At 42.0% G+C, this 25,517-nt stretch overlaps 2 protein-coding genes across 5 annotated transcripts; both read left to right on the top strand.

Annotated features, from left to right (window-relative positions):
* The first annotated feature begins 3,591 nt into the window (after positions 1-3,591).
* LOC132073341 (heterochromatin-associated protein MENT-like) lies at positions 3,592-16,058 on the top strand. 2 transcript variants are annotated; one of them, XM_059472347.1, is made up of 8 exons: positions 3,592-3,637; positions 5,168-5,343; positions 6,393-6,479; positions 8,085-8,222; positions 10,628-10,745; positions 11,509-11,651; positions 13,976-14,143; positions 15,002-16,058. In XM_059472347.1, the coding sequence occupies exons 2-8, from the start codon at positions 5,176-5,178 to the stop codon at positions 15,401-15,403; spliced, it is 1,224 nt and encodes a 407-aa protein (XP_059328330.1). In that variant the 5' UTR covers positions 3,592-3,637; positions 5,168-5,175; the 3' UTR covers positions 15,404-16,058. The 2 variants fall into 2 exon arrangements, with proteins under 2 accessions (XP_059328330.1, XP_059328338.1); XM_059472355.1 differs by lacking the exons at positions 3,592-3,637; positions 5,168-5,343; positions 6,393-6,479; ... (1 more) ...; positions 10,628-10,745; positions 11,509-11,651 and adding an exon at positions 13,503-13,677.
* A 398-nt stretch (positions 16,059-16,456) lies between these two features.
* LOC132073416 (serpin B6-like) lies at positions 16,457-25,374 on the top strand. Of its 3 annotated transcripts, none has more exons than XM_059472492.1 (8): positions 16,457-16,479; positions 18,651-18,741; positions 19,144-19,321; positions 20,213-20,350; positions 20,917-21,034; positions 21,270-21,412; positions 22,992-23,159; positions 24,100-25,374. In XM_059472492.1, the coding sequence occupies exons 3-8, from the start codon at positions 19,154-19,156 to the stop codon at positions 24,502-24,504; spliced, it is 1,140 nt and encodes a 379-aa protein (XP_059328475.1). In that variant the 5' UTR covers positions 16,457-16,479; positions 18,651-18,741; positions 19,144-19,153; the 3' UTR covers positions 24,505-25,374. The 3 variants fall into 3 exon arrangements, with proteins under 3 accessions (XP_059328475.1, XP_059328457.1, XP_059328466.1); XM_059472474.1 differs by having other exon boundaries at positions 16,459-16,479; positions 18,648-18,760; XM_059472483.1 differs by having other exon boundaries at positions 16,465-16,479; positions 18,648-18,741.
* The last annotated feature ends 143 nt before the right edge of the window (positions 25,375-25,517 follow it).

Genomic DNA, 25,517 nt, shown 5'->3' with positions numbered 1-25,517 from the left:
AAAAAAATTGACAAAAGGTTCATGAATTGAGATAAGGACTCAGTTAATGAACCTCAATGTCATGAAGGCAGAAAACATTCCAAGGGCAGTGGAGGTACAAAGTGAATTAGAGGAACGAAGTGAATTTATTACAAACCAAATCAGAGGAGGATAATAGGAAATAAAATAAGCCCTTAAACACCTTTCCTTCTCCCAACCCCTCTCTCCTTCCCATCAACAGTGCAGAAACAGGGCATGGGGATTTCGGTCAGTTCATCACCTGGGGTTTCCTTCTGCAGCACAGGGAGAGGAGTCCTTCCCTTGTGAGACCATGGGGGCCCTCCCACGGGAGACAGTTCTCCATTAACTTCTCCTGTATGGGTCCATTCTCACAAGCAGAAATCCTCCCAAAACTGCTGTGGTGTGGATCATTCTTTCATGAGGTGCAGTCCTCCAAGGCCAGGCTGCTCCAGCCTGGGAGCAAGGGCCCCCTCTCCCCACCCAGTCTCCCACCCTCCTCCAGACGTCCACTCACTCCAGCATGAGCACATCCCCCACGGGCTGTGGGTGGATTTCTGCATCCCCCATGGATCCCCATGGGCTGCAGGGGCACAGCTGTTTCATCATGACCTCACCATGGCCTGCAGAGTAATCTCAATTCCTGCACCTGGAGCGCCTCCTTCGCTCCTTCTCCACTGACCTTGGTGTCTCCATGTCGTTTTCCTCACATGTTCTCACCTCCTCCTTTTCTCTGGTTAGAAAAACACTGTGTGTTTTTATTTTCTTCTTAAATTTGTTATCATAGAGGCATTACCAACCTTTCTCAGCTTTGGCCAGCAGCATGTCCATCTTCAGAGGATCAGGGAATGGCTCTGTTGGGCATGGTGGAAGCTGCTGGCAGCTTCTCACAGGAACCACCTTTGTGGCCCCCTTGCTACCAAAAAACAGGCCATGCAAAACTCTGGGAACCTCTGAGAAGAGCCTAGTTCCTTCTTTGTTACACCCTGTAAGACATTAGTCAAGTAACAGGTGCAACATGACTGCATTTCCAAATAACTGTTTTCAAGAAGCCTTGGGTTTGTTCTGTATCATCAAAATTTGCAACTTCAGGTCCACAAACTCCTCTTTGAAAAGCCACAGTAACTTTGCAAAGCAAGACTCAACACAAACACATTGTGAGCACAGACCACTTGTCACTTAGTGATTCCACGCTTGTCAAAACCCAGCATATTAACATGCTTTCAGTTTATCCTACAATGAAACATGGGGGTTTTGTGTTCCAGTATCAATGTCAGATTCATAAAATAATCCCTGACACCTCTGTAGTAGACAGAATTAATGAAAAGCAGAAATGGTAGACATAGGTTGCATTAATAAAGCCAAGAAAATTTACAGTGTTGGTGTACTGTTAGTATACAAGACAAGGACATATAAAACCCCACTCTAACTGCAATGCAAATGCATCTATATTTTAAAGGTTTTATTTTTTCAACAGAAACAGGCACAAGAACCCCGCTTTTCAGGTGTTATTTATAGTCCTGTCTTTGCAGTTCTATTGTGACAGATGTGACACTTGGTATCATTTTCTTCCCAAGCAACATAGCTGAATAGAATTTTTTGCTGAGCAAAAATCCATAATTAGACTTAGTCTAACACTGATTTTAAGTTCTGCTGCTTATTACTAGCACTAACTGCAAGTGAACTCATCTTAAACAAATGCCCAAAAGGCCCACTCGGAGTGAATAATTTACAAAGTACAGATATAGGAATATGTTAGTTAATCAGGCAGAAATATACAACCTTCCTGCTGAGCCAGATAGGAATGAAAGATGGCTTCAAAAACGACCAAATTTCTTCATCAGTATGACAGGGAAAAACGACTGGTTTTATCGAAAAACTTTTTTATGACCATTTGTCAAAGGTCAGTCCACTTGGAGTCAATAGGTCAGGCATTGTGATGCAGGGAAACCTTTTTTTTACCATTCTGTCTGCATTAATTCATGACTTGTTCTCACTGTTTACATCTGGCACTGCAAAACCAAGAGCACTTACTTGGCTAAGGTGTTTCCTTCTGTAACTCCGATGTCTCTTACCAAACAGGATCTTGCAGCAGCTGGTGCATACCACAAAGTGTGTCTACACAGTTGGAGAACCCTTTCTTCATCTTCCTGTATTTTTGGCCAATCTTTGGAGCTTGTAGTACCACTAACTGCTTGGGAGTTTTTCTTCTATGAATTTATCTAAAAAACAAGCAACAGCATACTAAGATACAAGCAGAAACATTTCTTAAGCTCATAAGTAAATACAGCAATACATTTCTGAAGCAAGAAATTAAGATGAACATGCAAGGCACAAAAACTGCACTTAAAAACAAAAGGTATGAAAAAAGCAAGGCACACATATTTCTCTAGAAACCTTGCACGGCATATGTAGCAGTCAGATTTTAAGTGTACAGAAGGACTAAAATATAATCCTTGTTCAAAAGATGAACTTCATACTGATGCTTTTTCCATACAGGTTGTCAGCATGCAGCTAATTTGTTTACTCTGCATGTGCCATAATGGTGAGCAGGGGCTGTTCTTTACCAAGGTTGAATGTAGCAGAATAGACAGATCACGATCACAATTGAAATTCATCGATACAATTTAATCTGAGTTACAAAGATTAAGAACAGAATTACACTGGTTTAAAGTAAAACATTTGATTACATCTTACATTACATCTTTGCTGATATCCAGTTTTACACATTCTCCTGTTTTTGATCCCTGCTCTTATATGACAGTTTCAGTAAAAGGAATCATTACAAGCAGAGCTTCCAAGTAGCTTTTCAGCTTTTGGTGGATGATTCAAACTCCCTAAGTCCACCACAGAGGGATAAAAAGCTCAGTACAATGCAGGGCCTGTAGGTATTTAAAGCACCTTCACTGACTTTGCTAGGACCAGAAGTCTTTCAAAACAACATCTACCAGTTCAAACGAGCCCAGAACTCACTCTTATTTCATCACTTATTTTAGGTGACTGCATAAATACCATCTGAACTTCCTTTGCAATGCGTTTTCTTAAAAAAAAAAAAAACAAACAAAAAAAAAGTGCAAAATATCCTTGTACAAAATAAGGGCTTTATGTGACCTGAGGTCTACAAGTATTTAGATGCTTCCCCTCAAATTTTAAGAGGATCAATTAAATTAACAGTCTATTTCAATATTCCCTTTTAGCCATAGTTTTGAGATCAGTTTATATTAATTTGTCCTGCTGGTAGAGTATAGAGAAAAGGAAGCTGTAAAATCATTTCACCATATCTGTTGGCAATGCAGAGTGGTTGAATTATTTTCTGCAATTCCTACTTTTTTTTGCAGGCCAAACTCCACGGTTGTGGAGGACACCTGAAGGGAACTGGAATACTGGCCTTCATGTTCCAGGATATACATGTACTAGCAGTGACCTTAAATTGAGGAGGTCTCTAAGTTCTGAAAGCAAGTGACAGAGAGGAAAACTAGGAATAAATGAGGGAACGTGCACATTGTTAAAAACCAAAGAGGATGTAGATAGAAAAGGGAGGTGCAAATATTTCTACACTTTCAAAAGGACTCGTTGCCCCACAGACTGCCACAGACCCTGACTGAAGACAGATCTCAACTCTTTTCTCTCAGGATTTCAGGTAATTAGACATTCCTATCAAAATAACTAGCTTTTATTTGAAAGTCTTAAAATTTCACTTTAAATGCTTTGGAACTGAGTGGTTAAATGATGGCACAAAATTAATTTAGGGGAAGGGAGTGTTTATTTTTTTACTATGAAGTGTAGCCCTTAGGAAAACTCTCTGCTGACGCAGAGTGGGCAGAATGCAAATCAGGGTTGGGCAAAACCTTCAGAGCCTGGGGAGGGCAGAAAATTTCCTGATCTGTAGGAAGGCTGCCTTAATGACCAGGGAGTATCAGCATCTCCAGGAACAGCAGTAGGATATGTGATTTGAAGGACCTAAAAATGCTTAGGTGTGAGCTAGGCTGCATGGCATTCACCTCTGAAGCACTCCTGGGAATGCTTCAAAGCTCTTGCTAGAAGCTTTAGCAAGCTCTCTAGGAAAGCTTTAAAAACATAACTTGAGGACCTCAGAGGCTCCAGGCACCTTGGACACTTCATGGCAGCAGCCTGCTTTGAAGACTGCAGGTTTTGATTTAACCACACAAGTTGTGGGTGAATATGGTTTTAAATGCCCAGTTGCTGTTGTTGATCTAATGCTTAAATTTTACTTGATGCCGTCTTACACTGACTTCACCAAATGTTTTATTAGTCTTTATTCTGAAGAAGACAATGGAAAAGTCTGAGTTTGTCCTAATATTTATCAAAGTATTAGATGGGTCAAAAAATGCTAATAGGACGCACAGGTTTATTCCAGAACCACACATGAAAAATCAATTTAATCCTGGGGTTGTGGTTATTTGTTTTCTTTGGTTTTGTCCTGCAAAAACATAGCTAAGGAAAGAAGCAGAAGAGGGATGGAAAATATGCTGGATAAACCAGCAGGAAACTAAAGAAAATGTGTTGTTGGTTAAAAGAGGAACTATTTGGGGTTGCATGTAAGATAAAATAATTTTCTTGAAAAACATAAGTTAGCAAATCCAGACACAGCTTCCAAATATGGGTTTATCTACACCAAGAACATATAATAATCTGTATCTCTCTAGTAGTCTTCAGGATATATCTGTAGTGAATCACCTGATTTCAGCTTTTTTTCAGCAGAAAATAACTGAACAGGAAGTTTAAACAAATAGAAAAAAAGCCCAAAGTAACACGGTGAGAAATTATTCTTTTTCAGACTCTCAGAATCAAATAATAACTCTATGAAAATATGGGAAATAGCAAATAAGTTTTTGAAACAAGTCTAAATTCTGATAACATTTCTAGCTAAAATCGTACTCAACTGATGAAAACCAAACAAACCTGGCAAGGACACTGAAAGTGATGAGGAAGGAAAAAATAGTACAGGTCTTAGAAAGAAACCTGCTAGCTGACTGTACTTGGTCTCTGTGCAGTATTTTACCCAGTAAAAACCTTCACACTGTTTTTGAGAGGGGCAGGCAGTCTCCCACTTGACAGTTTTGAATTTTTTAAAATACCATCAGCTTTGTATTTTTTAAAACAAGTGAAGGAGCAGCCACCACCCCTCTCTGACACTTGTTTGTCTCAGGTGTACCAATGGAATCTCTCTCAGTGTCAACCAACAGCTTCACTCTGGACCTTTACAAAAAGCTGAATGAAACTTCCAAAGGCCAAAACATTTTCTTTTCTCCTTGGAGTATTGCAACTGCTCTTGCCATGGTCCACCTGGGTGCAAAAGGTGACACTGCAAGCCAGATGGCTGAGGTAAGCTCTGAAATTAGCCATGTACCACCTTTGGGGTGCTCCTATATAAGTTGCACTGTTATTCTGCCTATGGAGAACAGCAAGGAACAACATGGGAGGACAGTGATCTGCAATGCTGTCAGCATGAGTAGGGCTATTTTCTGTACCAACATTACGGAAGCTCACTTCCACTTTATTTCCATGATCTCTGCTCTGCACCAACCCTACATTTAGCTTACACTTACAGTTCACAGAGCATTGCAAGTGATCTGCCAAAGAGCAGTTATCAACATTTAGAGGCTGCTCTTGGTCTTGCCTGGAGCTCTCTGTTCCATTTTAACTGCTTTATGAACAGAATAATAAACTAACATAGGGCCCAAAAAGTAATGAGGACACACCTTTATTAAAAAAATTAATATGGCACTACTGTATGCTAGAGAAAGGAAATCTGGAGATAATCTCTTGAGCAAGATATCACTGCTTCTAGATCTCAGCTGGTTCTGGCAGGAGTATATCTGCTTTCTCATACTGCAAACAGTAAAGCAAACTCGCTTGAACATGTGTTTGGCTGCACAGTAGAGGCAGAAATCTTTGCTTGTGACCTAGTTAGTCCATAAATATAGTAATTCTTCAATGAATAATGGAGATATGTGAGCAATGAAAATATCAGAGAGCCATAGAATATACTGAGTTGTAAATCACCCACGAGGATCATTGAGTTCAACTCATGGCCCTGCACAGGAGTCGCACCATATGCCTGAGAGTGTTGTCCAAAAACTTCTTGAACTCTGCCAGGTTTGGTGCTGTGGCCACCTCCCTGGGGAGCCTGTTCCAGTCACAATACTGATCCATTATTAAGGAGTCCATGTGGCCAAAATCTATCTAGTAATGATACGGTTACAGAGATTTAATCAATGCCCTCAATTACACATAATTGTCCTCTATAACTTCAACAGACTATCATTGGGCATGGCTGGTGGATTACCATAGAAAACTAAGATATTTACAACCTTTGGGCATGTTAATCTCAAACAAGCTGTCTTTATGAACATTTATCATCATCATCACAGGTTCTTCATTTTAACCAGACTGCAAGAGAAGAAGGTTCATCTGAGACAACAAGGCCTTCTCCTGCAAGACCAAAGAAAAGAAAGATGGTATTTATTACAACAAAATATTCTGAGATAAAAATCTCTGAGAATGGGATAAGTCTAATGCAACCACTGCTTTTAGGCTTTTAACATCTGCTTGTTTTCAGTCTATTATTTACTGTCTAAGTTCAGTAAGAACTACATACAGAAAAAGTGAACAAGGAAGTAATATGGTGGTAAAACTTATTAATTCAGTCTTTCAAAAGCAGAACTGAAACACTAACAGCATTTTGATTGGCCATAATACTGTCTCACTTGGTTTTAGCTGGGCTGTAGAAATGTCAAAAAAACATTGGTCCTAATATGCTTTGGACAATTCCATTTCTTATCCCCTTGGTTGGGATATTTTTCCTGCAGTGATAAACAACCACTGCCTTCTCACCTGTCTCCAGCCCTACCCAATAAAGTCCCTTCCTCCTTTTGTATGCACAGACACATCAGGCAGACAAAATTCCCCTTTAAGGTAATGTCTGTTGACTCACTCTTGCTCATCAGCTCCCCAGAGACTTGCCAGCAGGAGAAATGGCCCAGATCTTTTTCAACAAATTAACTCCCTAATCAATGAAATGCATTAAACTCAATCAAGTCATAGCTTTTCAGCATAGAAACCAAGAGAAAGCTGAAAAAAATTAAATTAGATTAACTTCAAATAAAAAGGGCAAGGGGATTATATCATTCTCTCCCTTGATGGTGTGAGATGGTTCTTCAAGACAAATCACTGCACTCACATTCATTTTTGCAACTCACTGACTTCATAAATTGTACCAAAGTCTGTCTAATCTTTTCCTTCAGATATTTCCCCCTATTGCCTCTTTGTTCTGTTCCCATCCCATTGAAAAAAAAAAACCAGCCTCTGCTATCCTGGGTCCTCTAGCTACTAAAGTCTTTCCCAGGTGTGCTTCCTGGCAGCCCACATCTCAGCATGAGTGAGAAAAGACCACAGCAAGGAATGACAGACAAGTCACCCTGAGTCAGTGGCAGAGACCCTCGGTGTCTCACGTGCAGGGCACCGTACAGGACATGGGGGGGACACTGCATCCAGGCAGCTGGTGGGTAGCAGCTCATTCCTCCATTTGCAAAGCAACAGCTGGAAACAGCTGGCAAGCAACCTCATCCTCCCTAAAACCATCAACACTGACATCCAGAACAAGCTGTCTCCAAAATCCAAATAGCAACAGAAAACACCCATGTGAAACAGGAAAATTTGAATAGTTGGCAAGTCCATGCCCTGACATTAGTTCCTGTGTCGGTAGAACACCTTCTCAAAGGCTGCCAGGCTGCATTGATGGATCCTTGTGAAACTGAAAGGTCTTGTGAAACTGAAAATCAGGCCTGAAAATAACTAACATGAGGAGATTCAGCTTCCTTGGTGCACCATCATATGATGCCCCCAAATGCCTACAAAGCGCTGCAGAAATAAATCATTGCCCTGCAGGTAGAATCCCATTTTTCTAGTTATACACAGTGCTGCAAACATATAAAAAGTTTCTCAAAAAAGTTTCATTCCCTGAAACTCCTTTTTAATTAAAAGAACATGAACAATTTAAATAAAGCAGGTGCATCAGACAAAAAAAAATTAAAAATCCATATTAATTGGTGTCTCTTTCCAAGGATTCTGAGCATCAGGGAGCAGAAAACATCCACTCTGGCTTCAAAAAGCTCCTGTCTGACATCAACAAACGTAAAAGCACTTACTTGCTGAAGAGTGCCAACCGACTGTATGAGGAAAAGACCTACCCATTACTGCCTGTGAGTTGAACATCTTTATGTGGGAATATGCTGACATTAAGAGTGATTATCAATAGAGATGATGAAAAAATCCAAATTATAACACTGGGCATGAGGACAGCCACAGAGGGCTAGTCTTGGACAGGCAAGAGGTCCATCTGTTTTCAGCAGTGGGCAATAGTTTGGCAAGTGCATGAGAAAACTCTGTAGTGATTCTTCTCCAGAATCTGCTGTGGCCACCACCTGATCTGCAGCTCAGAGACTTCTTGAACCAGAGGGAATGTCTACTTCAGTGACCCTGATGAGCTGTTGTTTCAGGATTTTGCACACTTGTCTTTTGAATCTATTTCAGCCCTCAGCACCAGGATTTCCACAGCTGGGCTACACTCTGCAGGAAGCCCCTGTGCTTTCTGAGCTTTCTGCCTGTTGGCATTGCTGTTGGTTCATCTCCGTTCTGAAGAACATTTCTCCACATCTCTGGTCACCCTCATCCCCAATGTCTGTATTTTTTATACTGTAGCATTTCTGAGACTGGGGAGGCCACAGCTGCATTGCAAACTCAGACAGCGGACACACTACACTATTATAAACTGCCATTATAGAAATTTCTCTTTTGTTGTCTACTCTTTCCTTCATAGTTCCTAAATTTTCATTTGCATCTTTGGCCATGATTAGGCAGTTTTTTTTCATGCACCTGTCCATTACAGCTTCAATACCTCATTCCTAAACCATAACAATCACTTCCTGTATCTTACACTTTACTGGATCACCTATAAATATGTTATTATATGTATTTTAATATAAACATCTAAACTTTGGTTTTATAGAAAAAAATACTGTAACACAGATGCCAGTACGCATATCCTTGTGGCACTCCAGCAGTAATAACCCTTCATTGTGAATGGTTTTTCCTCCTACTCTTGGTTTCTAGTCTTTTAAACAAATAAGACATATCTCTGTAGTCCAATGGATGCTCAGTCTTTGGTGACAAGCCCTACAAAATGCATTTTGGTAATCCAAAAAGACTGTAACAGCTCAGTCCTTTTACCCATATGCTCCCTAACACCTTCAGAAAACTCCAACATACCTGTGACTTGAGTTACTTGAGTGTGTCCAGAGGAGAGCAACGAAACTAATAAGGGGCTTGGAACACAAGCCATATGAAGAGCGACTGAGGGAGCTGGGGTTGTTCAGCCTGGAGAAAAGGAGACTAAGGGGTGACCTCATCACTCTCTACAACTTCCTGAAGGGTGGCTGTAGTGAGCTGGGGGTCGGCCTCTTTCTCCGGGCGACAACGGATAGAACAAGAGGACACAGTCTCAAGTTGCGTCAAGCTAGATGTAAGTTAGAAGTAAGAAGGAAATACTTCACAGAAAGAGTGGTCAGAAACTGGAATCATTTACCCAGTGAGGTGGTAGAGGCATCATCCCTTGAAGAATTTAAAAAAAGACTGGATGTGGCACTTGCTGCCATGATCTAGCTGAACAGTTAGAACATCGGCTGGACTAGATGATCTTATAGGTCTCTTCCAGTCTTGAAAATTCTGTGATTCTGTGATTCTGTGACTTTTGATTTCCTATTACAAAATGTTGTTGACACGTCTCCAATAAGTCACATGAGCCATACACCCACTACGCCTATTCTACTCATTTGCCCCACACCAACTCATGAGTTTGTAATTATCTTTATCTCTGAAATCTTTTCCAGACTGATGTTGTATTAATCATCTTCCAGGTCCCTGGAAAGGGGTTTTAAATGAGATTACTGTTCTTTGATTTTGGCGTTTGTTTGGTTTCCTGAGTAATCAGCAATTTGTCTTTCTGAATGTGTATTGCTCATTTTCTCCATAATCTCATGTGCATTTGCTTTACAGGGAATCAATGGAATTTCCTGCTGGGAATCTCCATTAATGATTTCACAGCAGACAGCAATGGAAACATTAATCCTGCTTTTCTGTCATGACTTTATTCTACCAAAACATTCCTTTTATTGTCCTCATAAATTTTTGGCAGATTCCCCACCTTTGAAGCAAACTAAAAGCGTTTGTTTAACTTTATATGAGACTATTCTTCCATCTTGTAGTGAACACAGGGGAAAAAAGGTATTTAAATTATATTAAAATGTCATTTTGAGAAATTAAAAAAAATGTAAAGGTTTCATGGATATTTCAAAACTAAAAATTTCCACCTTTGATTTCAAACACAAAAATTTGAAGTATCAGTTTCCTTGAGACTGAAGTTTGATCAGTCCTTACTTCATATTTAGAATAGAATGTATCAGGCCTTATTATAAAGGTTACTGCATGTAAACCAAGTTTTCTTAAATTATGTATTAGCAGAATGTATAATCTGTTAAACATTGTAACTAATATTTTTATAACTCAAGTTTAACTAAATAACCACACATTCTTTAATCCTATTTTTCAGAAGTTCTTACAACTCCTTACAAGCTATTACAATGCAAAGCCACAAGCTGTAAACTTTAAGAGATCTGCAGAACAAGTCAGAGCACAGATCAATTCATGGGTAGAAAATAAAACTGAGAGTAAGTATCACTCTGGCTTTTTTTTTCCTTGTCTAACTTTCAAATGTTTTGTATTTTATACTTTCCACATTTATTGCTCTTGCAGCCAAGAATCCATAAAAGGTGGAAACTCAGGGCAGGGAGGTGATGAGCAAAGTACATCTAAATAGTCTGAAGAATGTCTCTCTCCAGCCTAACTGCTGCTCCTTACAAGGTCCTTCCGTGAATTCTTTATGCTGTAGCCTCCTCTGAGCCATTGCTGTTCAAAGGCATGCACAGGTACATACTGTGTGGCTACACAATGATTGTGAGGGTTTTACTTCTGCATTCTTCAGCTGCTTGCAACCAACTTCACAGAACATCCAAGATATTCTGCTTTACCCACTTCCAAATGCCATTTACTACCAAAACTCCAACAAATATAATTTAAAAAATATCCCAGAGAATTCATAGAATGGTTTAGGTTGGTAGGGACCTTAAGGATCATCTCATTCCAACCCCCCTGCCATGGACAGGGACATCTTCCACTAGACCAGGCTGCTCAAAGTCCCATCCAACCCGGCCTTGAACACTTCCAGGGATGAGGCAGCCACAACTTTTCTGGACAAAGGATACAGAGATACTCCAAAAGATCATTTTTAGCATATGTACAAGATAAATACATATAAAACCCCCTCCCAAATGCAAACATTTTTGAAAGAGAGTAGGCACAGATAAGGAGCAATTAAAATTGGCAAGTTGTGCAGTCACACTGGAATAACAGTCTCTTTGCCCAATTTTGAAGGGAAAATACAGAGTCTGCTGCCTGCAGGATCACTCCATTCTCGCACTGTGCTGGTCTTAGTAAATGCCATTTATTTCAAAGGAAAGTGGGAGAAGAAATTTCTGGAGAAAAATACTTCTGAGATGCCCTTCAGAATAAGCAAGGTAAATTCCTTGTCAATATGCCTGTTGTCCTATGTCAATATGTCTATCACTGAGGAGAAAATACTTTCCCTGTATTTCATATGCCACTGCAACATTACATATAGCTGACAAAGTGCTATAAACTCAGGGAGAATACCAGCTGTGAAAAGAACTCAGCATTGTCTTGTTTATGCATATCCATGAAAACCGGATTTTCAATTTATAACTCCTCAGTATCAAAATACTTGGGAACAGTTAAAGTTAATTTTTTTTAAAAGTAAGCTAAGCAATGTAAGTTAAGAAAAGTAGCTTGAGGACAAGAAGAAATTTCTGTAAGTGCCATTTCCAAACAGGAGCATGTTGCTTTGGAGAGCAATGTTTGCACACCTAGGGTTCACTTCTGCTCTTGGGACCCTGAGATCATGGGATCTAATCCAGCTGTTCTTCCCACACATACCCTAGGTATTGCACCAAACCTCACAGGGAACTTTCATGGGGTTTGTCATTTTAGCTGAGTGTGTGAGGGTGATCTATTCAGATGATCTCTTCATTGAACTAACAGTTTTTAAATGATCATGCACTGACAATTCCCAGTAGCTGACTGCACACATATTTTTGGACTGTGTCAAAAGCAAGCAAAACTATTTGTCAATGGAAACAAAAATTTTGTTTGACATAGATTAAAGGTGCAAATACCTTTTGTATGCCAGGCAGTGTGAAGCAATTGATGTGACTGCGTACTCGAAACCTACTACACTACACATGCAGTTTTAGGATCTGTCACAGCAGATGGTTGTGGTGGGTGACCTTGGCCAGCCACCAGATGCCCACTGAGACTCCCTATCACTGCCCCTTGTCGACAGGATAGGGGGAAAAAAATGGGATGAAAAGGTCATGTATGGGTCAGGGAAAGAACAGGGAGAGAATTTACCAATTGCCATAACAGGTAGGAGGAACAAGTTCAACTTCAAGAAATTAATTTACTGCCAATTCTCAAAGTAAGTTAGTGAAGTAAACCAAGCATAAAGTGCCTCCCCCCACCCACCCTTCCTCCCAGGCTCAACTTTACTTACAACTCACCTGTGCCCCAAAGCAGTACAGGAGACTGGGAACGGGCTAATGTTGTAGTCAGTTCATTGTACATTGCCTCCACAGCTCCTTCCTCCTCACACTTTTCCTTTGCTCAAGTGTGGGGTCCTGTTGTTATCTTATTACAAAAGTCCTATACCTTCTCAGTGATTGCTCATGGTCAGCTCCTTGCAGCACTGAGTCCTTCTTCTTCACAGCACAGCCAACAAACTCCAACTCCCACCTCAACCAGCTACCCCACTCTTTTGTGGCACTCTTCTTCTTATTGGACACAGCTGTGGCCTATTAAGGGCAGGCCTGTTCCTAATCTTTGGTGATTAGCACAGCTGCAACTCCTCAGGTGTGAGACTACCTTCTGCACTATGTTTATTTTCTTACATTCTATCCCCCCACAGGGTCCTATTTATTCAAGTCCTTCACATTCAATGTGGGTCCTTCCCATTGTCTACAGTTTTGCAAGAACTGCTCCAGTGTGAGTCCACTGCAGGGTTATAGGTGATGCCAGAAAAGGGCTGCTCTCCACAGCATGATGGGTCCTGCCAGGTGGTTGCTCCAGCATGGGATCTCCAGGGGTTGCAGGGTGGATATTTGCACCACCATTGTCTTCACCATGGGCTGCAGGGGAATCTCAGCTCCAGAGCCTGGAGCACCTTCTCCCCCTCCTTCCTCACTGACCTAGGTGTCTTCAGGGCAGTTTCTCCCACATCATCTCTCTCAGCTCTCCCAGCTGCTTTTGTGCAGCAGATTTTAGCCTTTCTTTAACATGTAATCACAGAGGCACTACCAATGTCACTGACTGGCTCAGTTGGACAGTAGCAGGTCTGTCCTGGAGCCAGCTGAAACTGGCTCTGCCTGACAGAGGCATCTTCTGAGGTATCCTCACAGAAGCCATCCCTGCAGCTTCTCCACTACCATGCAAACTGAATATATGGGTGCCAGAAAGGGTTTAATTCACAGGGTGAGTACCAAGGCCTGCAGAGAATTACTTAATTATCAAAGCTTAATCTTTATTTTAAATTTAGAAATACATTACATGGGATTCAGTTCATAGGTATTTAGCTTGTGTGTTTATACTCATTTTTTATAAAGATCTCAAAGACTTTGAAAAGGGAGTGTATGTGATCCTGTCCAAAGAAAAGGGTCCTGGTATCCAGACACTGCTGAATCTTGTACTTGTTTTCAGTTCAATGAAGCAAGTAAATTTTATCATCCTTTTAATGTGTAAGGTAATTTTTTATGTCTGAATTTTTTTCCAGACCAAGACTAAACCTGTACACATGATGTTTTTGAAAGATAAATTTTTCATACTCCATGAAACCACCATGAAATTGAAAATCATTGAGCTGCCATATGTGGAAAATGAACTCAGCATGTTCCTTCTCCTTCCAGATGACATCAATGATAACACTTCTGGCCTGGAGCTGGTAAAGCTGACCTACTGTTGCATCATATACACTATGAAACAGTAACAGAAACAGATGAAAAGAGTGAGGAAGAACAAGCTACAAAATCTCAGTAGAATAGTTCTGATGTGTTTGTTTCAGAAACTGTAACACCATAATTTTCAGCTTAGAATTCAGGACATGCGGTAACTTTGCAAACATAGTACATCTAAAACCTATGTCCACACAACAATCTTAGACTATTTTGTATCCTCTTTCCTATCACCAGTATAGCATAAAGAAAGCAAGGATCACCTCTGAATCATCATGCCCTAGAGTTATCTTCTCCTGAGGCCTGTATTAATGAATTTTTATGTTATTTTCAGTCTGGATTTCCAGCTGATGGTTTGTGGTGGGTTTTCTCAAACTAAGTGCTGAGTACTCTGACCCAGAAGGTGCCCACAGCAACTCATGACTACGCCAGGATCACTTTCAGATTCTAAACAGAGCAGGGCAAATACTTTTATTTGTACCTCAGTTCCCATGCATCCCATTTATTTATCACTACTAAGAGAAAATATATCCATATACACACACATCAAGCACCAATTATTATTGTTATAAGTAATACATTGAAAAAAAGCAATGTTCTTCACACCAGAGGAAAAAATTATAAACTACTCTGAGGCCTCCCCACCTTTAAGAAAATAAACAGGAGTATAAGTCACTCAGCACTTTGTCAGATCATGCCCTCTAAATATGATGCATGTTCCATCTGTAGTCACTGCTGGTAGCTGGGTCTTGCTTTACATGTTCTCGATGAGCAATAAGACACTGGTCTGTGCATGTCTTATCTCTGTCCTTTACATTCCAATTGCTTTCTTCCTCAACTCATTGCAGGTGGAAAGAGAGCTGACATATGAGAAACTGTCTGAATGGACCAAATCAGACAATATGATGAAAGCTGAAGTGAATCTATACCTGCCCAAGTTGAAGTTGGAAGAAAATTATGACCTTAAATCCCCTCTGAGCAGCATGGGGATACGAAATGCTTTTAACCCAGGTCAGGCTGATTTCACAGGAATGTCAGTGAAGAAGGATCTTTTCATCTCAGAAGTTATTCACAAAGCTTTTGTGGAGGTCAATGAAGAAGGTACAGAGGCAGCAGCTGTCACAGGTGTCTTGATGATGAGATCAAGAATCCCAACAATGACTTTCAAAGCGGACCACCCTTTTATCTTCTTTATCAGACACAACAAATCACAAACCATCCTCTTCTTTGGCAGGTTTTGCTCACCCTAGTCAGTGAGTCCTTGCCCTGAAGAGCAGAAGATGCTTGCTTGCTAGCACAGAGGCAAACCCCAAACCTGAGGCTCTCTGCAACCAGGGGAGCAGGACTTGAACCCCTTCCTCATTAGATCACACACTCTGGTGCCTGAGGCACAGCTTCTCCAATGTCTCCTTCCTAAGCTGAAGGGACAACCATGGCAGTGCCACGGGAAGTATGCGATGCTTTGCACCCCCAGAGCAATCCTGGCTATCATTTGGATCAGGTCATCACAGGTAGCCCTGTCTTTATCACTTCATACCACCATGGTATTTCTATCTCTCCCACCCATAGCACTGTACAAATATATCTCAATATATCTCTCACACTCACTGCACAAATATATTTTGCCAGAGTCTTTCTCCTTACCCTAATATGAGGGCCACTTATCCTGATGGGGTCCTAGTATGTACCCCCAGCCTGCAGCAATCAGACCCAGCTCCTGCTTTTTAGCCCTAGACTAAGCCCTGGAGTTAGCACTGGAGGCAGATCCTCCCAACCTTCACCCTGTGGCCATCCCCTTGCTTTCCTTCCACATCTCAGCGGCAAGTCTTCATCAGCCCCCAATAACCCTGTATTGCTCCACAGATTCCTTGTAATAAAATAAAAAGAAAAAAATTTAAAAAATTACACTTCTCTTAGGGCTATTTGCCTCACTCAAACCCTCAGGAATGCGAGGAAGGATTAAACCCGTACGGTGTCTGGCTACAGATCAATTTGGCTGAAAGCGATCCCAGCTTCAGGAATGAGTAATTACTAGCGCCTCATGGACCGGGGGTGCTTTCTGTCAGCTCGGCCACGAGAGGGAGGCAGAGGTGGACAAACACGGGCCGTGGCCGGCGGAGCTCAAAGGGGAGGGGAGAGGCGGCTGCCGGGATTCCCTGAGGCGGGGGGCCGCCATTTTTCGGGGAGGGGCTGCGGCGCCTCCTGTTCCCGGCGCCCAAGGGTGAAGCGCCTCAGCCTCTGGCTAAATCCCGGGAGGGGCCGGGCGCCTGTCCCTTCCCTCTGCTCGGCTGCACTTCCGGGAACAGGGAAGGCGGCGGCCGGCGGGGTGAGTGCAGCGGCCGCGTTGCTGCTGCGTTGTCCTGAAGGTTCTCTACGGGGAAGCCTGTGCCTGTGTTTTTTAAGGTTTTCTTGTTTGGCGGGTTTTTTAGGAAGTTGAGCTGAATGGCGTTGCTTTTACTGTGTTTTCTATTTTGTTTCTTTTTCTTCCCTCTTTCATGACATTCCCTAAACGCAGCTGCTTCGTGCCAGCTGGAGCCGCGGCGGTGCGCCTGGAGCGCTTCGTGTGGGAGCGCCGGGAGCACCGCGGGCTTGAGGCGCCTCCCGCGGGGCCAAGCCCGGGGCGGGGGCGGAAGAGGAACTCGTCGCTCCAGGGAGAGCCAAACCTTTGGCTTTTTGTGCCTCTGCTTGCTGGGACAGTGCCAGGCTCCTCCCTCCCCCTCCCCGCCCCTGCAGAGGCACGGGGGCCAGGAGCCCGGCACTAGCGGGGTCATGACGTTCCCTGCGTCGCAGGGAGAGCTGCGATGCCAAGGCCCTGCAGGTGTTTTAACATCGCTCCCAATTCTCCAAATCCTAAATGAAGCTTTATCCTATAAGGAAGCCTGCTTTGGTTCAGTGCATGGGAAAAAGGGGTGTCTGTGGCACGGACAGGGCTTTTTCCGTGGAGATGGACATGGCCTGGTGCTCATTGCCCCGAGTTCCCTCTGGAGTTGAAAGAGTCAGGTGGAGATTCCTCTGATGTAGCTGACTCGCCGTGGGGAAGTGTCCTTGTTTGCCGGACACTGATCCACATCGTAGTTTTTGTGGGAAGCGTCTCTGGGGTTGCGGGCTGGAGGAGAGCTGCAGCCTGCTGTGGTTTCCCCATGGCGAGGCCCTGCAGTGATTGTCTACTAATTGATTTACATACAGCCTTTCGGTCCATAAAGACTGTCCTGAAGCATAGGTGTTGACTGCTGAGAATATACGCTTCAAATTCAGTGTTAGGAACACAAAAGCTCCGCACAAGTGTCTCAGTGCTGACCTGCAGAGCATGGGGAGAGGCAGACTAAGGAATGAGTTGCTGTCAGCAAACCCTTTTAGCACTGAGTGCTCTGCAGCAGTTTACAAGTGACTGACAAATATGTACCTGTATCATGACGAATATGTATTTGTAGCATGAGGTTTTTTGCTCCTTAAAGTGCGGTCATTGTGTATTGTCTCTGAAACTGTGGATTCCAAATTGTGCATTGTCTCAGATGAGAAAGGTGACTGTAGTTATGTTGCTACTCCTGAGCTGCAGAGAAAGCATAGTTGACTGTGCAGATGTAACTCCTAGCATTGTGTCCAAGCTGTTGAATGTTATTTATTATATTTATGAATATTATTTATTATTTAAATGCCCCTGATTTTCAGGCAGGCAAATAGTGTCAGTTGCATCCTTTTGTCTGTAAATTCTTGCCTTTTGTGGAAGTCCTACAGACACTTTCTAGAAAATAGAAATTGAAATGTAAATTTCTGCCTCTTGGTGTCACTATTCCTTTGTGTTTTGACCCGGAGGTTAAAAAGCCGTATTGCTAGCAATCTGCAGATACGGAGATAGTAGGAAAATTCTACAACCAATGTGAATGCTATGTGTCTCTTCTTTATTCTGTGCAGTGCATAAATTACCCATTCAGACACAATTGGAGGATTGTTTCCATCTAAGCATGCTTGTTTTTTGGTTGTACTCTTTTCAAGTTATGGGAGAAGAGAAATGGGATTAATTTTCTACTGTTTATAGTAAAGCTGCTAGCAAGGAATTTTCTTGGTTTGAAAAGCATGCTTGTGGAAACTTGCTCTTTTCAACTCTCTAAGATGATGAATCAGCAGTATGAATTGGGTGGTGGTTTTGTATATGGTAGCAACATGTCAACACTAGGCCCTGCCTAATGAGAAAAAGAAAAGAGAGATAGTAAAACCTATCAGCATTTATCTTATGATGATTTATGATACTTATCTGTGGTTAACTCAGTGTTCTAGTACCTGTTGCTCATTTAATAGGTGTGGTGTTTAATCTCAGATTCAGTGCCTATAGCAGATGAATAGAGTGTGACAGTTTATGATTGTGTGCGTTGCCATGTTGCAGGCAATAAAATGGAACTAAAATGAACTTTGATTTTTTTTTCTTTGTAATACAGCAGGAAATTGCATTTACCTGTCATGCTGGCAACATAATTTTTTTTTCCTCCTTTTATCTAGCAGGCCAAGTCATTCTGCTGATTTCTCCCAGCCTGGCTGGCAGGTTTAAAACCCAGCGTGCATACCCAGGAGCAAGCTGCAGCTACCACTGAAGGTGTGTAGACTTAGAGAAGGTAAGAGTTGGTAATTCTGCTGGTCTGATGTCTAACTTTGCCTCTGGTGGTCCAATGAAGGGGAATTATTTTCTGTGTGAAGTCAAGAGAAAGTTCGTTCAGGAAGTCCTGAACAAAAAGACGTTGTGCCTGATCACCTCAAAAGAAGTCACACTGGGTAGTTAAGGGATGGAAATTTAGAAGTAGCCTCTAAATTAGTAAAATAATTTAAATCTGTAGTATGGATTTTCAGGTGATTGTGGCACCAAATCAGTCTCCAGTGAGCTGATAATTTTCCAGCCTTTGCTGCCTAGTTTATGCTGGGAAGTGTAGAAGGTATACAAATAACAAATAACTGATTTGTATTCAAATAAATTTGAAGCATTCTGTGTTTGATGTCCCAGGCTTGGAAGCATGGAAAGCCTCTGTGCAGCAAACAGCACTTTTGCTGTGGACCTGTTAAGAAGGCTGTGTGAGAAGAACAGTGGGCAGAATGTGTTCTTTTCACCATTTAGTATTTCTTCTGCTTTGTCCATGGTTTTGCTGGGTTCAAGAGGTAGCACAGAAGCCCAAATAAGTAAGGTAAGTCAAAATACACTTGGTGGATTGCGTTTGATGGGATCATTTGAGGAAGAGATGTGTCTTCCAGTCTGTGACATGTCCTTGTGCTAAACTGTGATTGTCACTGTGGTGTGAGAGAGCGGAGCTCTTCCTCTGGTGTTTGTATAAGGACAATCAGTTTTCATTGATTTTGAAAGGGGACATTCCTTCATTATGAAATAAGAGTTTCCTGGGTTTTGTTGTGTGGGGATTTTGTGGGTTTTTTGAGACACATAATCTTTAATCTGTAATTGAGAGATATGTGTTTTGTTTGCTTTTTTTTTTTTTTTTTTAGTTTAGCTTGATCAATTTACAGCTCCATAAAATATTATGTTCTACTTCTTTCTTTGGGCTTAATATTAGACAACATATGTTTTCAAAACATAGCCAGACACATAAAAATGAAATCCATAGTGACTGAATGTCAAACTGTAAGCATGGTTTACGCTTTTTTGATTTAAACTTGCTTAGGTAGCAGATAGTACTTGTCATGTATTTTACATATGACCAGACAAAGTTAAGTAAAGAATCAGTCCTTTTGGTTCTATTATTGGGGTCTTATACAAAGTGAGAGATAAGTAAAAACATGTATTTTAAAAATAGTATTTATTATTAATAAAAGTTTCTCAAAAACTTTTGTTGCCATAGTTGGAAATACTCAAAATCCATCTGGACACAGTCCTGGACTATGGGCAGTAGATGTCCCAGCTTGGGCAGGGCTTTGTAGCAGATTGTCCCCACAGGTCCCTTCCAGACTGAGCCATTCTGTGATCCTGTAGCGCTTGCCTTGGGGGAAGGAAAATCAGGACTGCTGACTCTGCTGCTCCCTAATTTATGACTTGTACAAGCCCTGCAGATGCTGTCTTTGTGCAGGTGCTTTGTCTGAAGAATGCCCAGGATGCTCACAGTGGGTATCAGTCCCTTCTCTCTGAAATTAATGATCCAAACACCAAATACATCCTGAGAACTGCGAACCGCCTCTATGGAGAAAAGACCTTTGAGTTTCTTCCAGTAAGTAGCCATTAAATTTGTGGCATGTCTTAGCATAATGTAGTTAGTGCCTCTATCCTCTGGAGGTCAAGGCAGGCTTTTGGGTTTGATTTCCAATGTTTCTGTGCTGAGAGTCAGGAGTGCAATAGATTCTGCCAGAGTCTGAACTTGGTGGAGAATGTCCTTTAAATAACACATGCTCTGAATATGGCAAAGCAGGGTAAAGTCCATCAGTGTCTACACTTGAGGCTTCTGTGATCCATTCATCTCTTTGGCTGTGGGACAAATGGTTGATGTATCTTCTAGCAAAGCTCTGATAAACCAACTTATAAAATTATATGTACCTGAAGCATAAAATACATACAGGGAAAAAAAAATAACCGTACTACAGTGAATAAGCCATTTAATAAAATTTCCTAATTGAAAGAAGTGGTATAGATCCTAGAAGGAACTTGTCAGTGAGAAGTTTAAGCTAAGTAAAGCTGGGGAAGGAAAGCTGGCAGATTTCCTTGGAGTATGCAGGAATCACTTGTGTCTGAAGGAGAGTAAATCTCTTGCTGAAAATCTGTTGTGACTGTCCCTGTTAGTCTTTTATGGAGTCCAGTCAGAAATCCTACCATGCTGGCCTGGAACAGATGGACTTCCTGCATGCTTGGGAGGATTCCAGGAAACAAATCAATGGCTGGGTGGAGGAAAGGACTGAAGGTGAGTGCTTTTCCAAGTTGTGTTTAATGGATGCCATTGTCTGGGTAAACACCTAGTTCAGGATAGAGGATTGTGAATTCAAACACCTCAAATAGTGAGCTGTTGCTGTACCTGGTACATAATTCTCTTCTCTTCTCTATTGTTTTTTTAACTGCAGACCAGAAACTGTCTTGGAGAATAATTAGATCCACTTCAGCCTCTTAATTAATGTGTGTTTTTTCTTTGTGTCTAAAAGGCAAAATTCAGAACCTGTTGGCAGAGGGGATTCTGGATTCCCTGACCAGGCTTGTGTTGGTGAATGCCATCTATTTCAAAGGCAACTGGGAAGAGCAGTTCAACAAAGAGAATACCAGAGAGAGGCCATTCCAAATTAATAAGGTATGATGGGCTGAAATGCTGACAATAGACTGTTAATCTGAAGTAGCCTGAAATGACCACGTTTAAGAAGAAATTAAATCCTTCAGTCAGGGTTGCCTTGGGTGGGATATATGAGATTTCTTTCTGTCCCCTCCCTTTCATATGAATACCATCTTTGCTGAGTTTCTCTGAACTTTCACATCCTTATTAGAACCTTTCATGTAGCACAAAGAGAGGTGTGAAAGCTTTTGCATTTAAGTCTTCTTCAGTCAGAACTTCCCTGCAACTTTTCTGCCCCTGAGCCAATCCATATGAAATGGAAAAAAATTTCCTCTGCAGACCTGTGTTCTCTGCAGCCTTGTTTTTAGAAGTAGATCAGTGCTCCTGAGGAGGACGTGGCCCCTGGCATGGGCAGGCTGTGGCTGCCCCTCAGGATTCCTTGCAGCCCTGGGTTGGCCTCCAGGAGTCAGGAACAAGACCTGGTAATGTGCCTTCCTTAACTCACCTGCTTGAAGCAGCCATTGTGGAAAATTGAAGATCTCCTGCCTGTCTGGAAACTGTCTCTCAGTGTGCAGTGTTGAAATGAATCCAGGAAGGCTTTTAAGTGCTACTAGCACTTTTAAATTAGGGAGTGTTACTGTTCACCCCATACTCTGTACAAGAACTTCAGAGACAGGTTTGGTTCCTGACACCTTGTCCTCCGTGAACATTTGGAAATGCAAGGTGTAAGCTGAAACATTAAGCTAGTTATTTTACATGCTGTTCAGTAACAAAGAGTTACTTTGACATCCCAGGAACATTTGCAACATCTTGTGAAATTATTTCTGTGACTTTGGCACTTCTTATGAGTCACTGGATGATTTTCTATTGCTTTGTGGCTTTCCTTTTGCTTATTGATCCTTTTTATGTGTCACTACTGTTGCAAAATAATTTCGGCCATATTCTCTCTGGGCATTATTCCAATGGACATTACTTTAATTGCAAAAAGCTGCTTATGTGAAAATATCATGAAGGGAAGAGAGAAAGCAATGAAACTGAGAAAAAGGAAGGAAATGATGTAAACAATAGTAGCTGATACTCCATGTGGAAATGGAATAAGATAGCAGGAAATGAAAATGAGAATAGAATCTCTCCCCTTACTACTATCCTCATGACTTTTAGGAATTCATAATAATACTCTTTCTGGGTAGTTTTAAGTAGATACATTTAAAAATATTTTGTCGTTTTTATGGTCACACAGAACCATATGGACTAACAATACATACACTGAAATAACTTATTCATGTATTGCAAAGAACAATGCCCCTGCTTATTACTAGCTCACTTTACTACTTGTCACTAGTTCTTAAGTTAACAAAAGAGTGAGAACATCAATTTACCTTAAAGGAATATTCCCAAACATTTTTACGTTAATAATTAAAAAGGAAATCTCAGGATTTTTAGTTATTAACAAAGAATAGAGTGGTGTCTGTGTTCTGTGGTGTGTGATCAGTTCCATTTGGTCAAATCCTAAAAGGCCACGAGTGACTTGCTGCCTGCTGTGTAGTGTGAGACCAGCAGAGAAGCTCAGCACTAACTGTTGGCATCTTTTGATTTCTAGAACGAGACCAAACCTGTGCAGATGATGTTCAAGGAGGCAACTTTTAACATGACCTACATTGGAGACTTGCAGACCAAAATCCTGGAGCTGCCCTATGTGGGAAATGAGCTGAGCATGATCATCCTGCTCCCTGATGCAATCCAGGATGGCTCCACAGGCTTGGAAAGAGTAAGTAGTTGAGCTGAGTGCAAAGAGAGGCTGAATCCTTCCAGGGAAGAAAGTCTGAATTGCACAGAGACCTGCAGTTGAGTTCCAGCGCAATTGTGTCCCTGGTGCTCCAGGCCAGCAGAAATGTCCCTCTCCTCGCTGTCCCCAAAGGGACAGCCCCTGCCATGTCAGTGCTGCTCAGGCTGTGTGCTGCTCCCTTAGGCAGAGGCTCTGGAAGCAGAGCTGGCCCTGCTCAGGGGCAGAGGTCAGCTGTGGTTGTGGGGAAGGCACAGTGTGGTGATGATGGAATGTGGAGAGGGGATTTTGGGTGGGCTCTTTGGAAGTGCTGTGGCTTGTCCTGTAGGTGTTGTGTGCTGAGCAGCTGGCAGGTGGTGTGTGGCTCACTGGCTGGCAAGAGGCTCAGAGGAAAGGGCAGGATCTCTTTTGTGCTGAGGGTAGCATACGAGTTTGGGCTCTTTGGAACTCTGGACCAGGAGTTTATGAATAAAGTTCTCTAAGACTGACTGCAAAGGGCCTTTGTGAACACACTGTTTTCATGATGCTGCTGAATGACATGCAGGATGAACCTTTGGTTAAGTGATAGAAGAACTGGGTTCAGATTATTTGTGTTCTTGTTAACCGTTCTGTGCCTTTCTGTCCCATAAGTAAAAATTAAAAAAAAAAAATCCATGGACAATTTAACATGTTCTGTAGAAGCAAACATTACATGGAGGAGATTGATCTCTATTATAGCTATCAGAAAAAACAGTAGATAATTATCTTGGCAGGGGCAGTATGCACTAGTGAGAGGTAAAACTTGAAGTTTTGGCTTCAACACTAACCAGGTTGAAAAAGATGCATCTTATGCAATATGTAAACAAATCACATAATCAGTTCATTTGCAAGTATAACTCTGATTCAATTCACATTGTAATTACGTTAATTTGGAATTTTTCTTCAGCTGGAAAGAGAACTTACATATGAGAAGCTAATAGATTGGATCAATCCTGAAATGATGGACTCTACAAAAGTGAGGGTGTCTTTACCCCGATTTAAACTGGAAGAAAATTATGATCTGAAACCGCTTCTGAGCAGCATGGGAATGCCTGATGCATTTGATTTGGGGAAGGCAGACTTCTCAGGAATCTCATCTGGTAATGAGCTGGTACTCTCTGAAGTGGTTCACAAATCCTTTGTGGAAGTCAATGAAGAAGGCACTGAAGCAGCTGCTGCCACAGCAGCGGTGATGATGATGCGCTGTGCAATGATAATTCCAGAATTTACTGCTGATCACCCCTTCCTCTTCTTCATCCGGCACAACAAAACTTGCAGCATTTTGTTCTGTGGCAGATTTTGCTGTCCCTAAGGAGGAGATGTCTTGGCAGCATAGGTGCCCTCACAGAATAAATTTATATTTCCCTGGAACAGAGCAACTCCTTTTTGCACTAATTGTCTCTTTCAGCTATGCCTGCACAGACTTGCATGATCTTTGTCTCTGAGTTAGTAGGAATAACAGATCTGCTTAGACAAACAGAGCAACTGCCATGTCCAACCCCTCCTGTCCCTGTGTGCTGAGGTCTCCAGGTTCTTGCTGACACAAGAACCATCCCACTTGCTCTGTGAGCGCTTTTTCTGTGCTTGAGTTCACTTGTGGTGTCAGCAGGCAGAGTCAGGCAGTGAGAGCCCATGGGATTGTTACCTTTGCTTGTGACAAGGCTGGAGCACATTTGCAGCTGCCCTTGCCTTTTACCTTCCAGTCTCCTGCACTGAGTGCCTTGATACATTGCCTGGAGCTGAAAGGAGTTTTTGGCAGCCTGTTCCAGGTATTGCTGAACATCCTGCATAGATGGTGGCTTTTGGCTAACAGCTGGAGCCGCACTTAGGCAAGAGTGGGAATGAAAGTGGGCTGTAATCAGAGCTGTCCCTGGGTGGTATTTGAGGTGAATACCTTTTTTACATCAACCCAGGACACTTGGGTTTATTCCCTGTCCCCTGGTTTTGGTTATTTAAGAAAGAGTGAAAAAAAGAGCACATGGTGCCTATGGAATATTTGAAGAAGAAAGCCTTAATTTCAAATTTTTTTTCTGCTACTGTTCTATGTTTATCCTACTAATATTCTCTGAGACCCCGTAGTTTACCTGTATAGTACCAAAGACAGGGATGTAACCGCTTTCCTTACACCGGGATGTATGTTGTGGGTCCTGTTGCTGGAATAATAAAAGAAGTGTGAGCTCTGCATAGGTCTGTTTGTCCTTTTCCCGTTGTACCTGACGCACGTATGTGTCGGGCTGTCTCTGACAGAAGCGGCTCCTGGCAGGCCCGGCGGGGTTCGGTGTGCCCGGCCCGGCCCGGCCCGGCCCGGCGGGCGCTGTCTCCTCT

This window comes from Ammospiza nelsoni, chromosome 1 (assembly GCF_027579445.1).
Source record: "Ammospiza nelsoni isolate bAmmNel1 chromosome 1, bAmmNel1.pri, whole genome shotgun sequence".
NCBI lineage: Eukaryota > Metazoa > Chordata > Aves > Passeriformes > Passerellidae > Ammospiza > Ammospiza nelsoni.
This window is presented reverse-complemented; position numbering and strand designations above follow the sequence as displayed.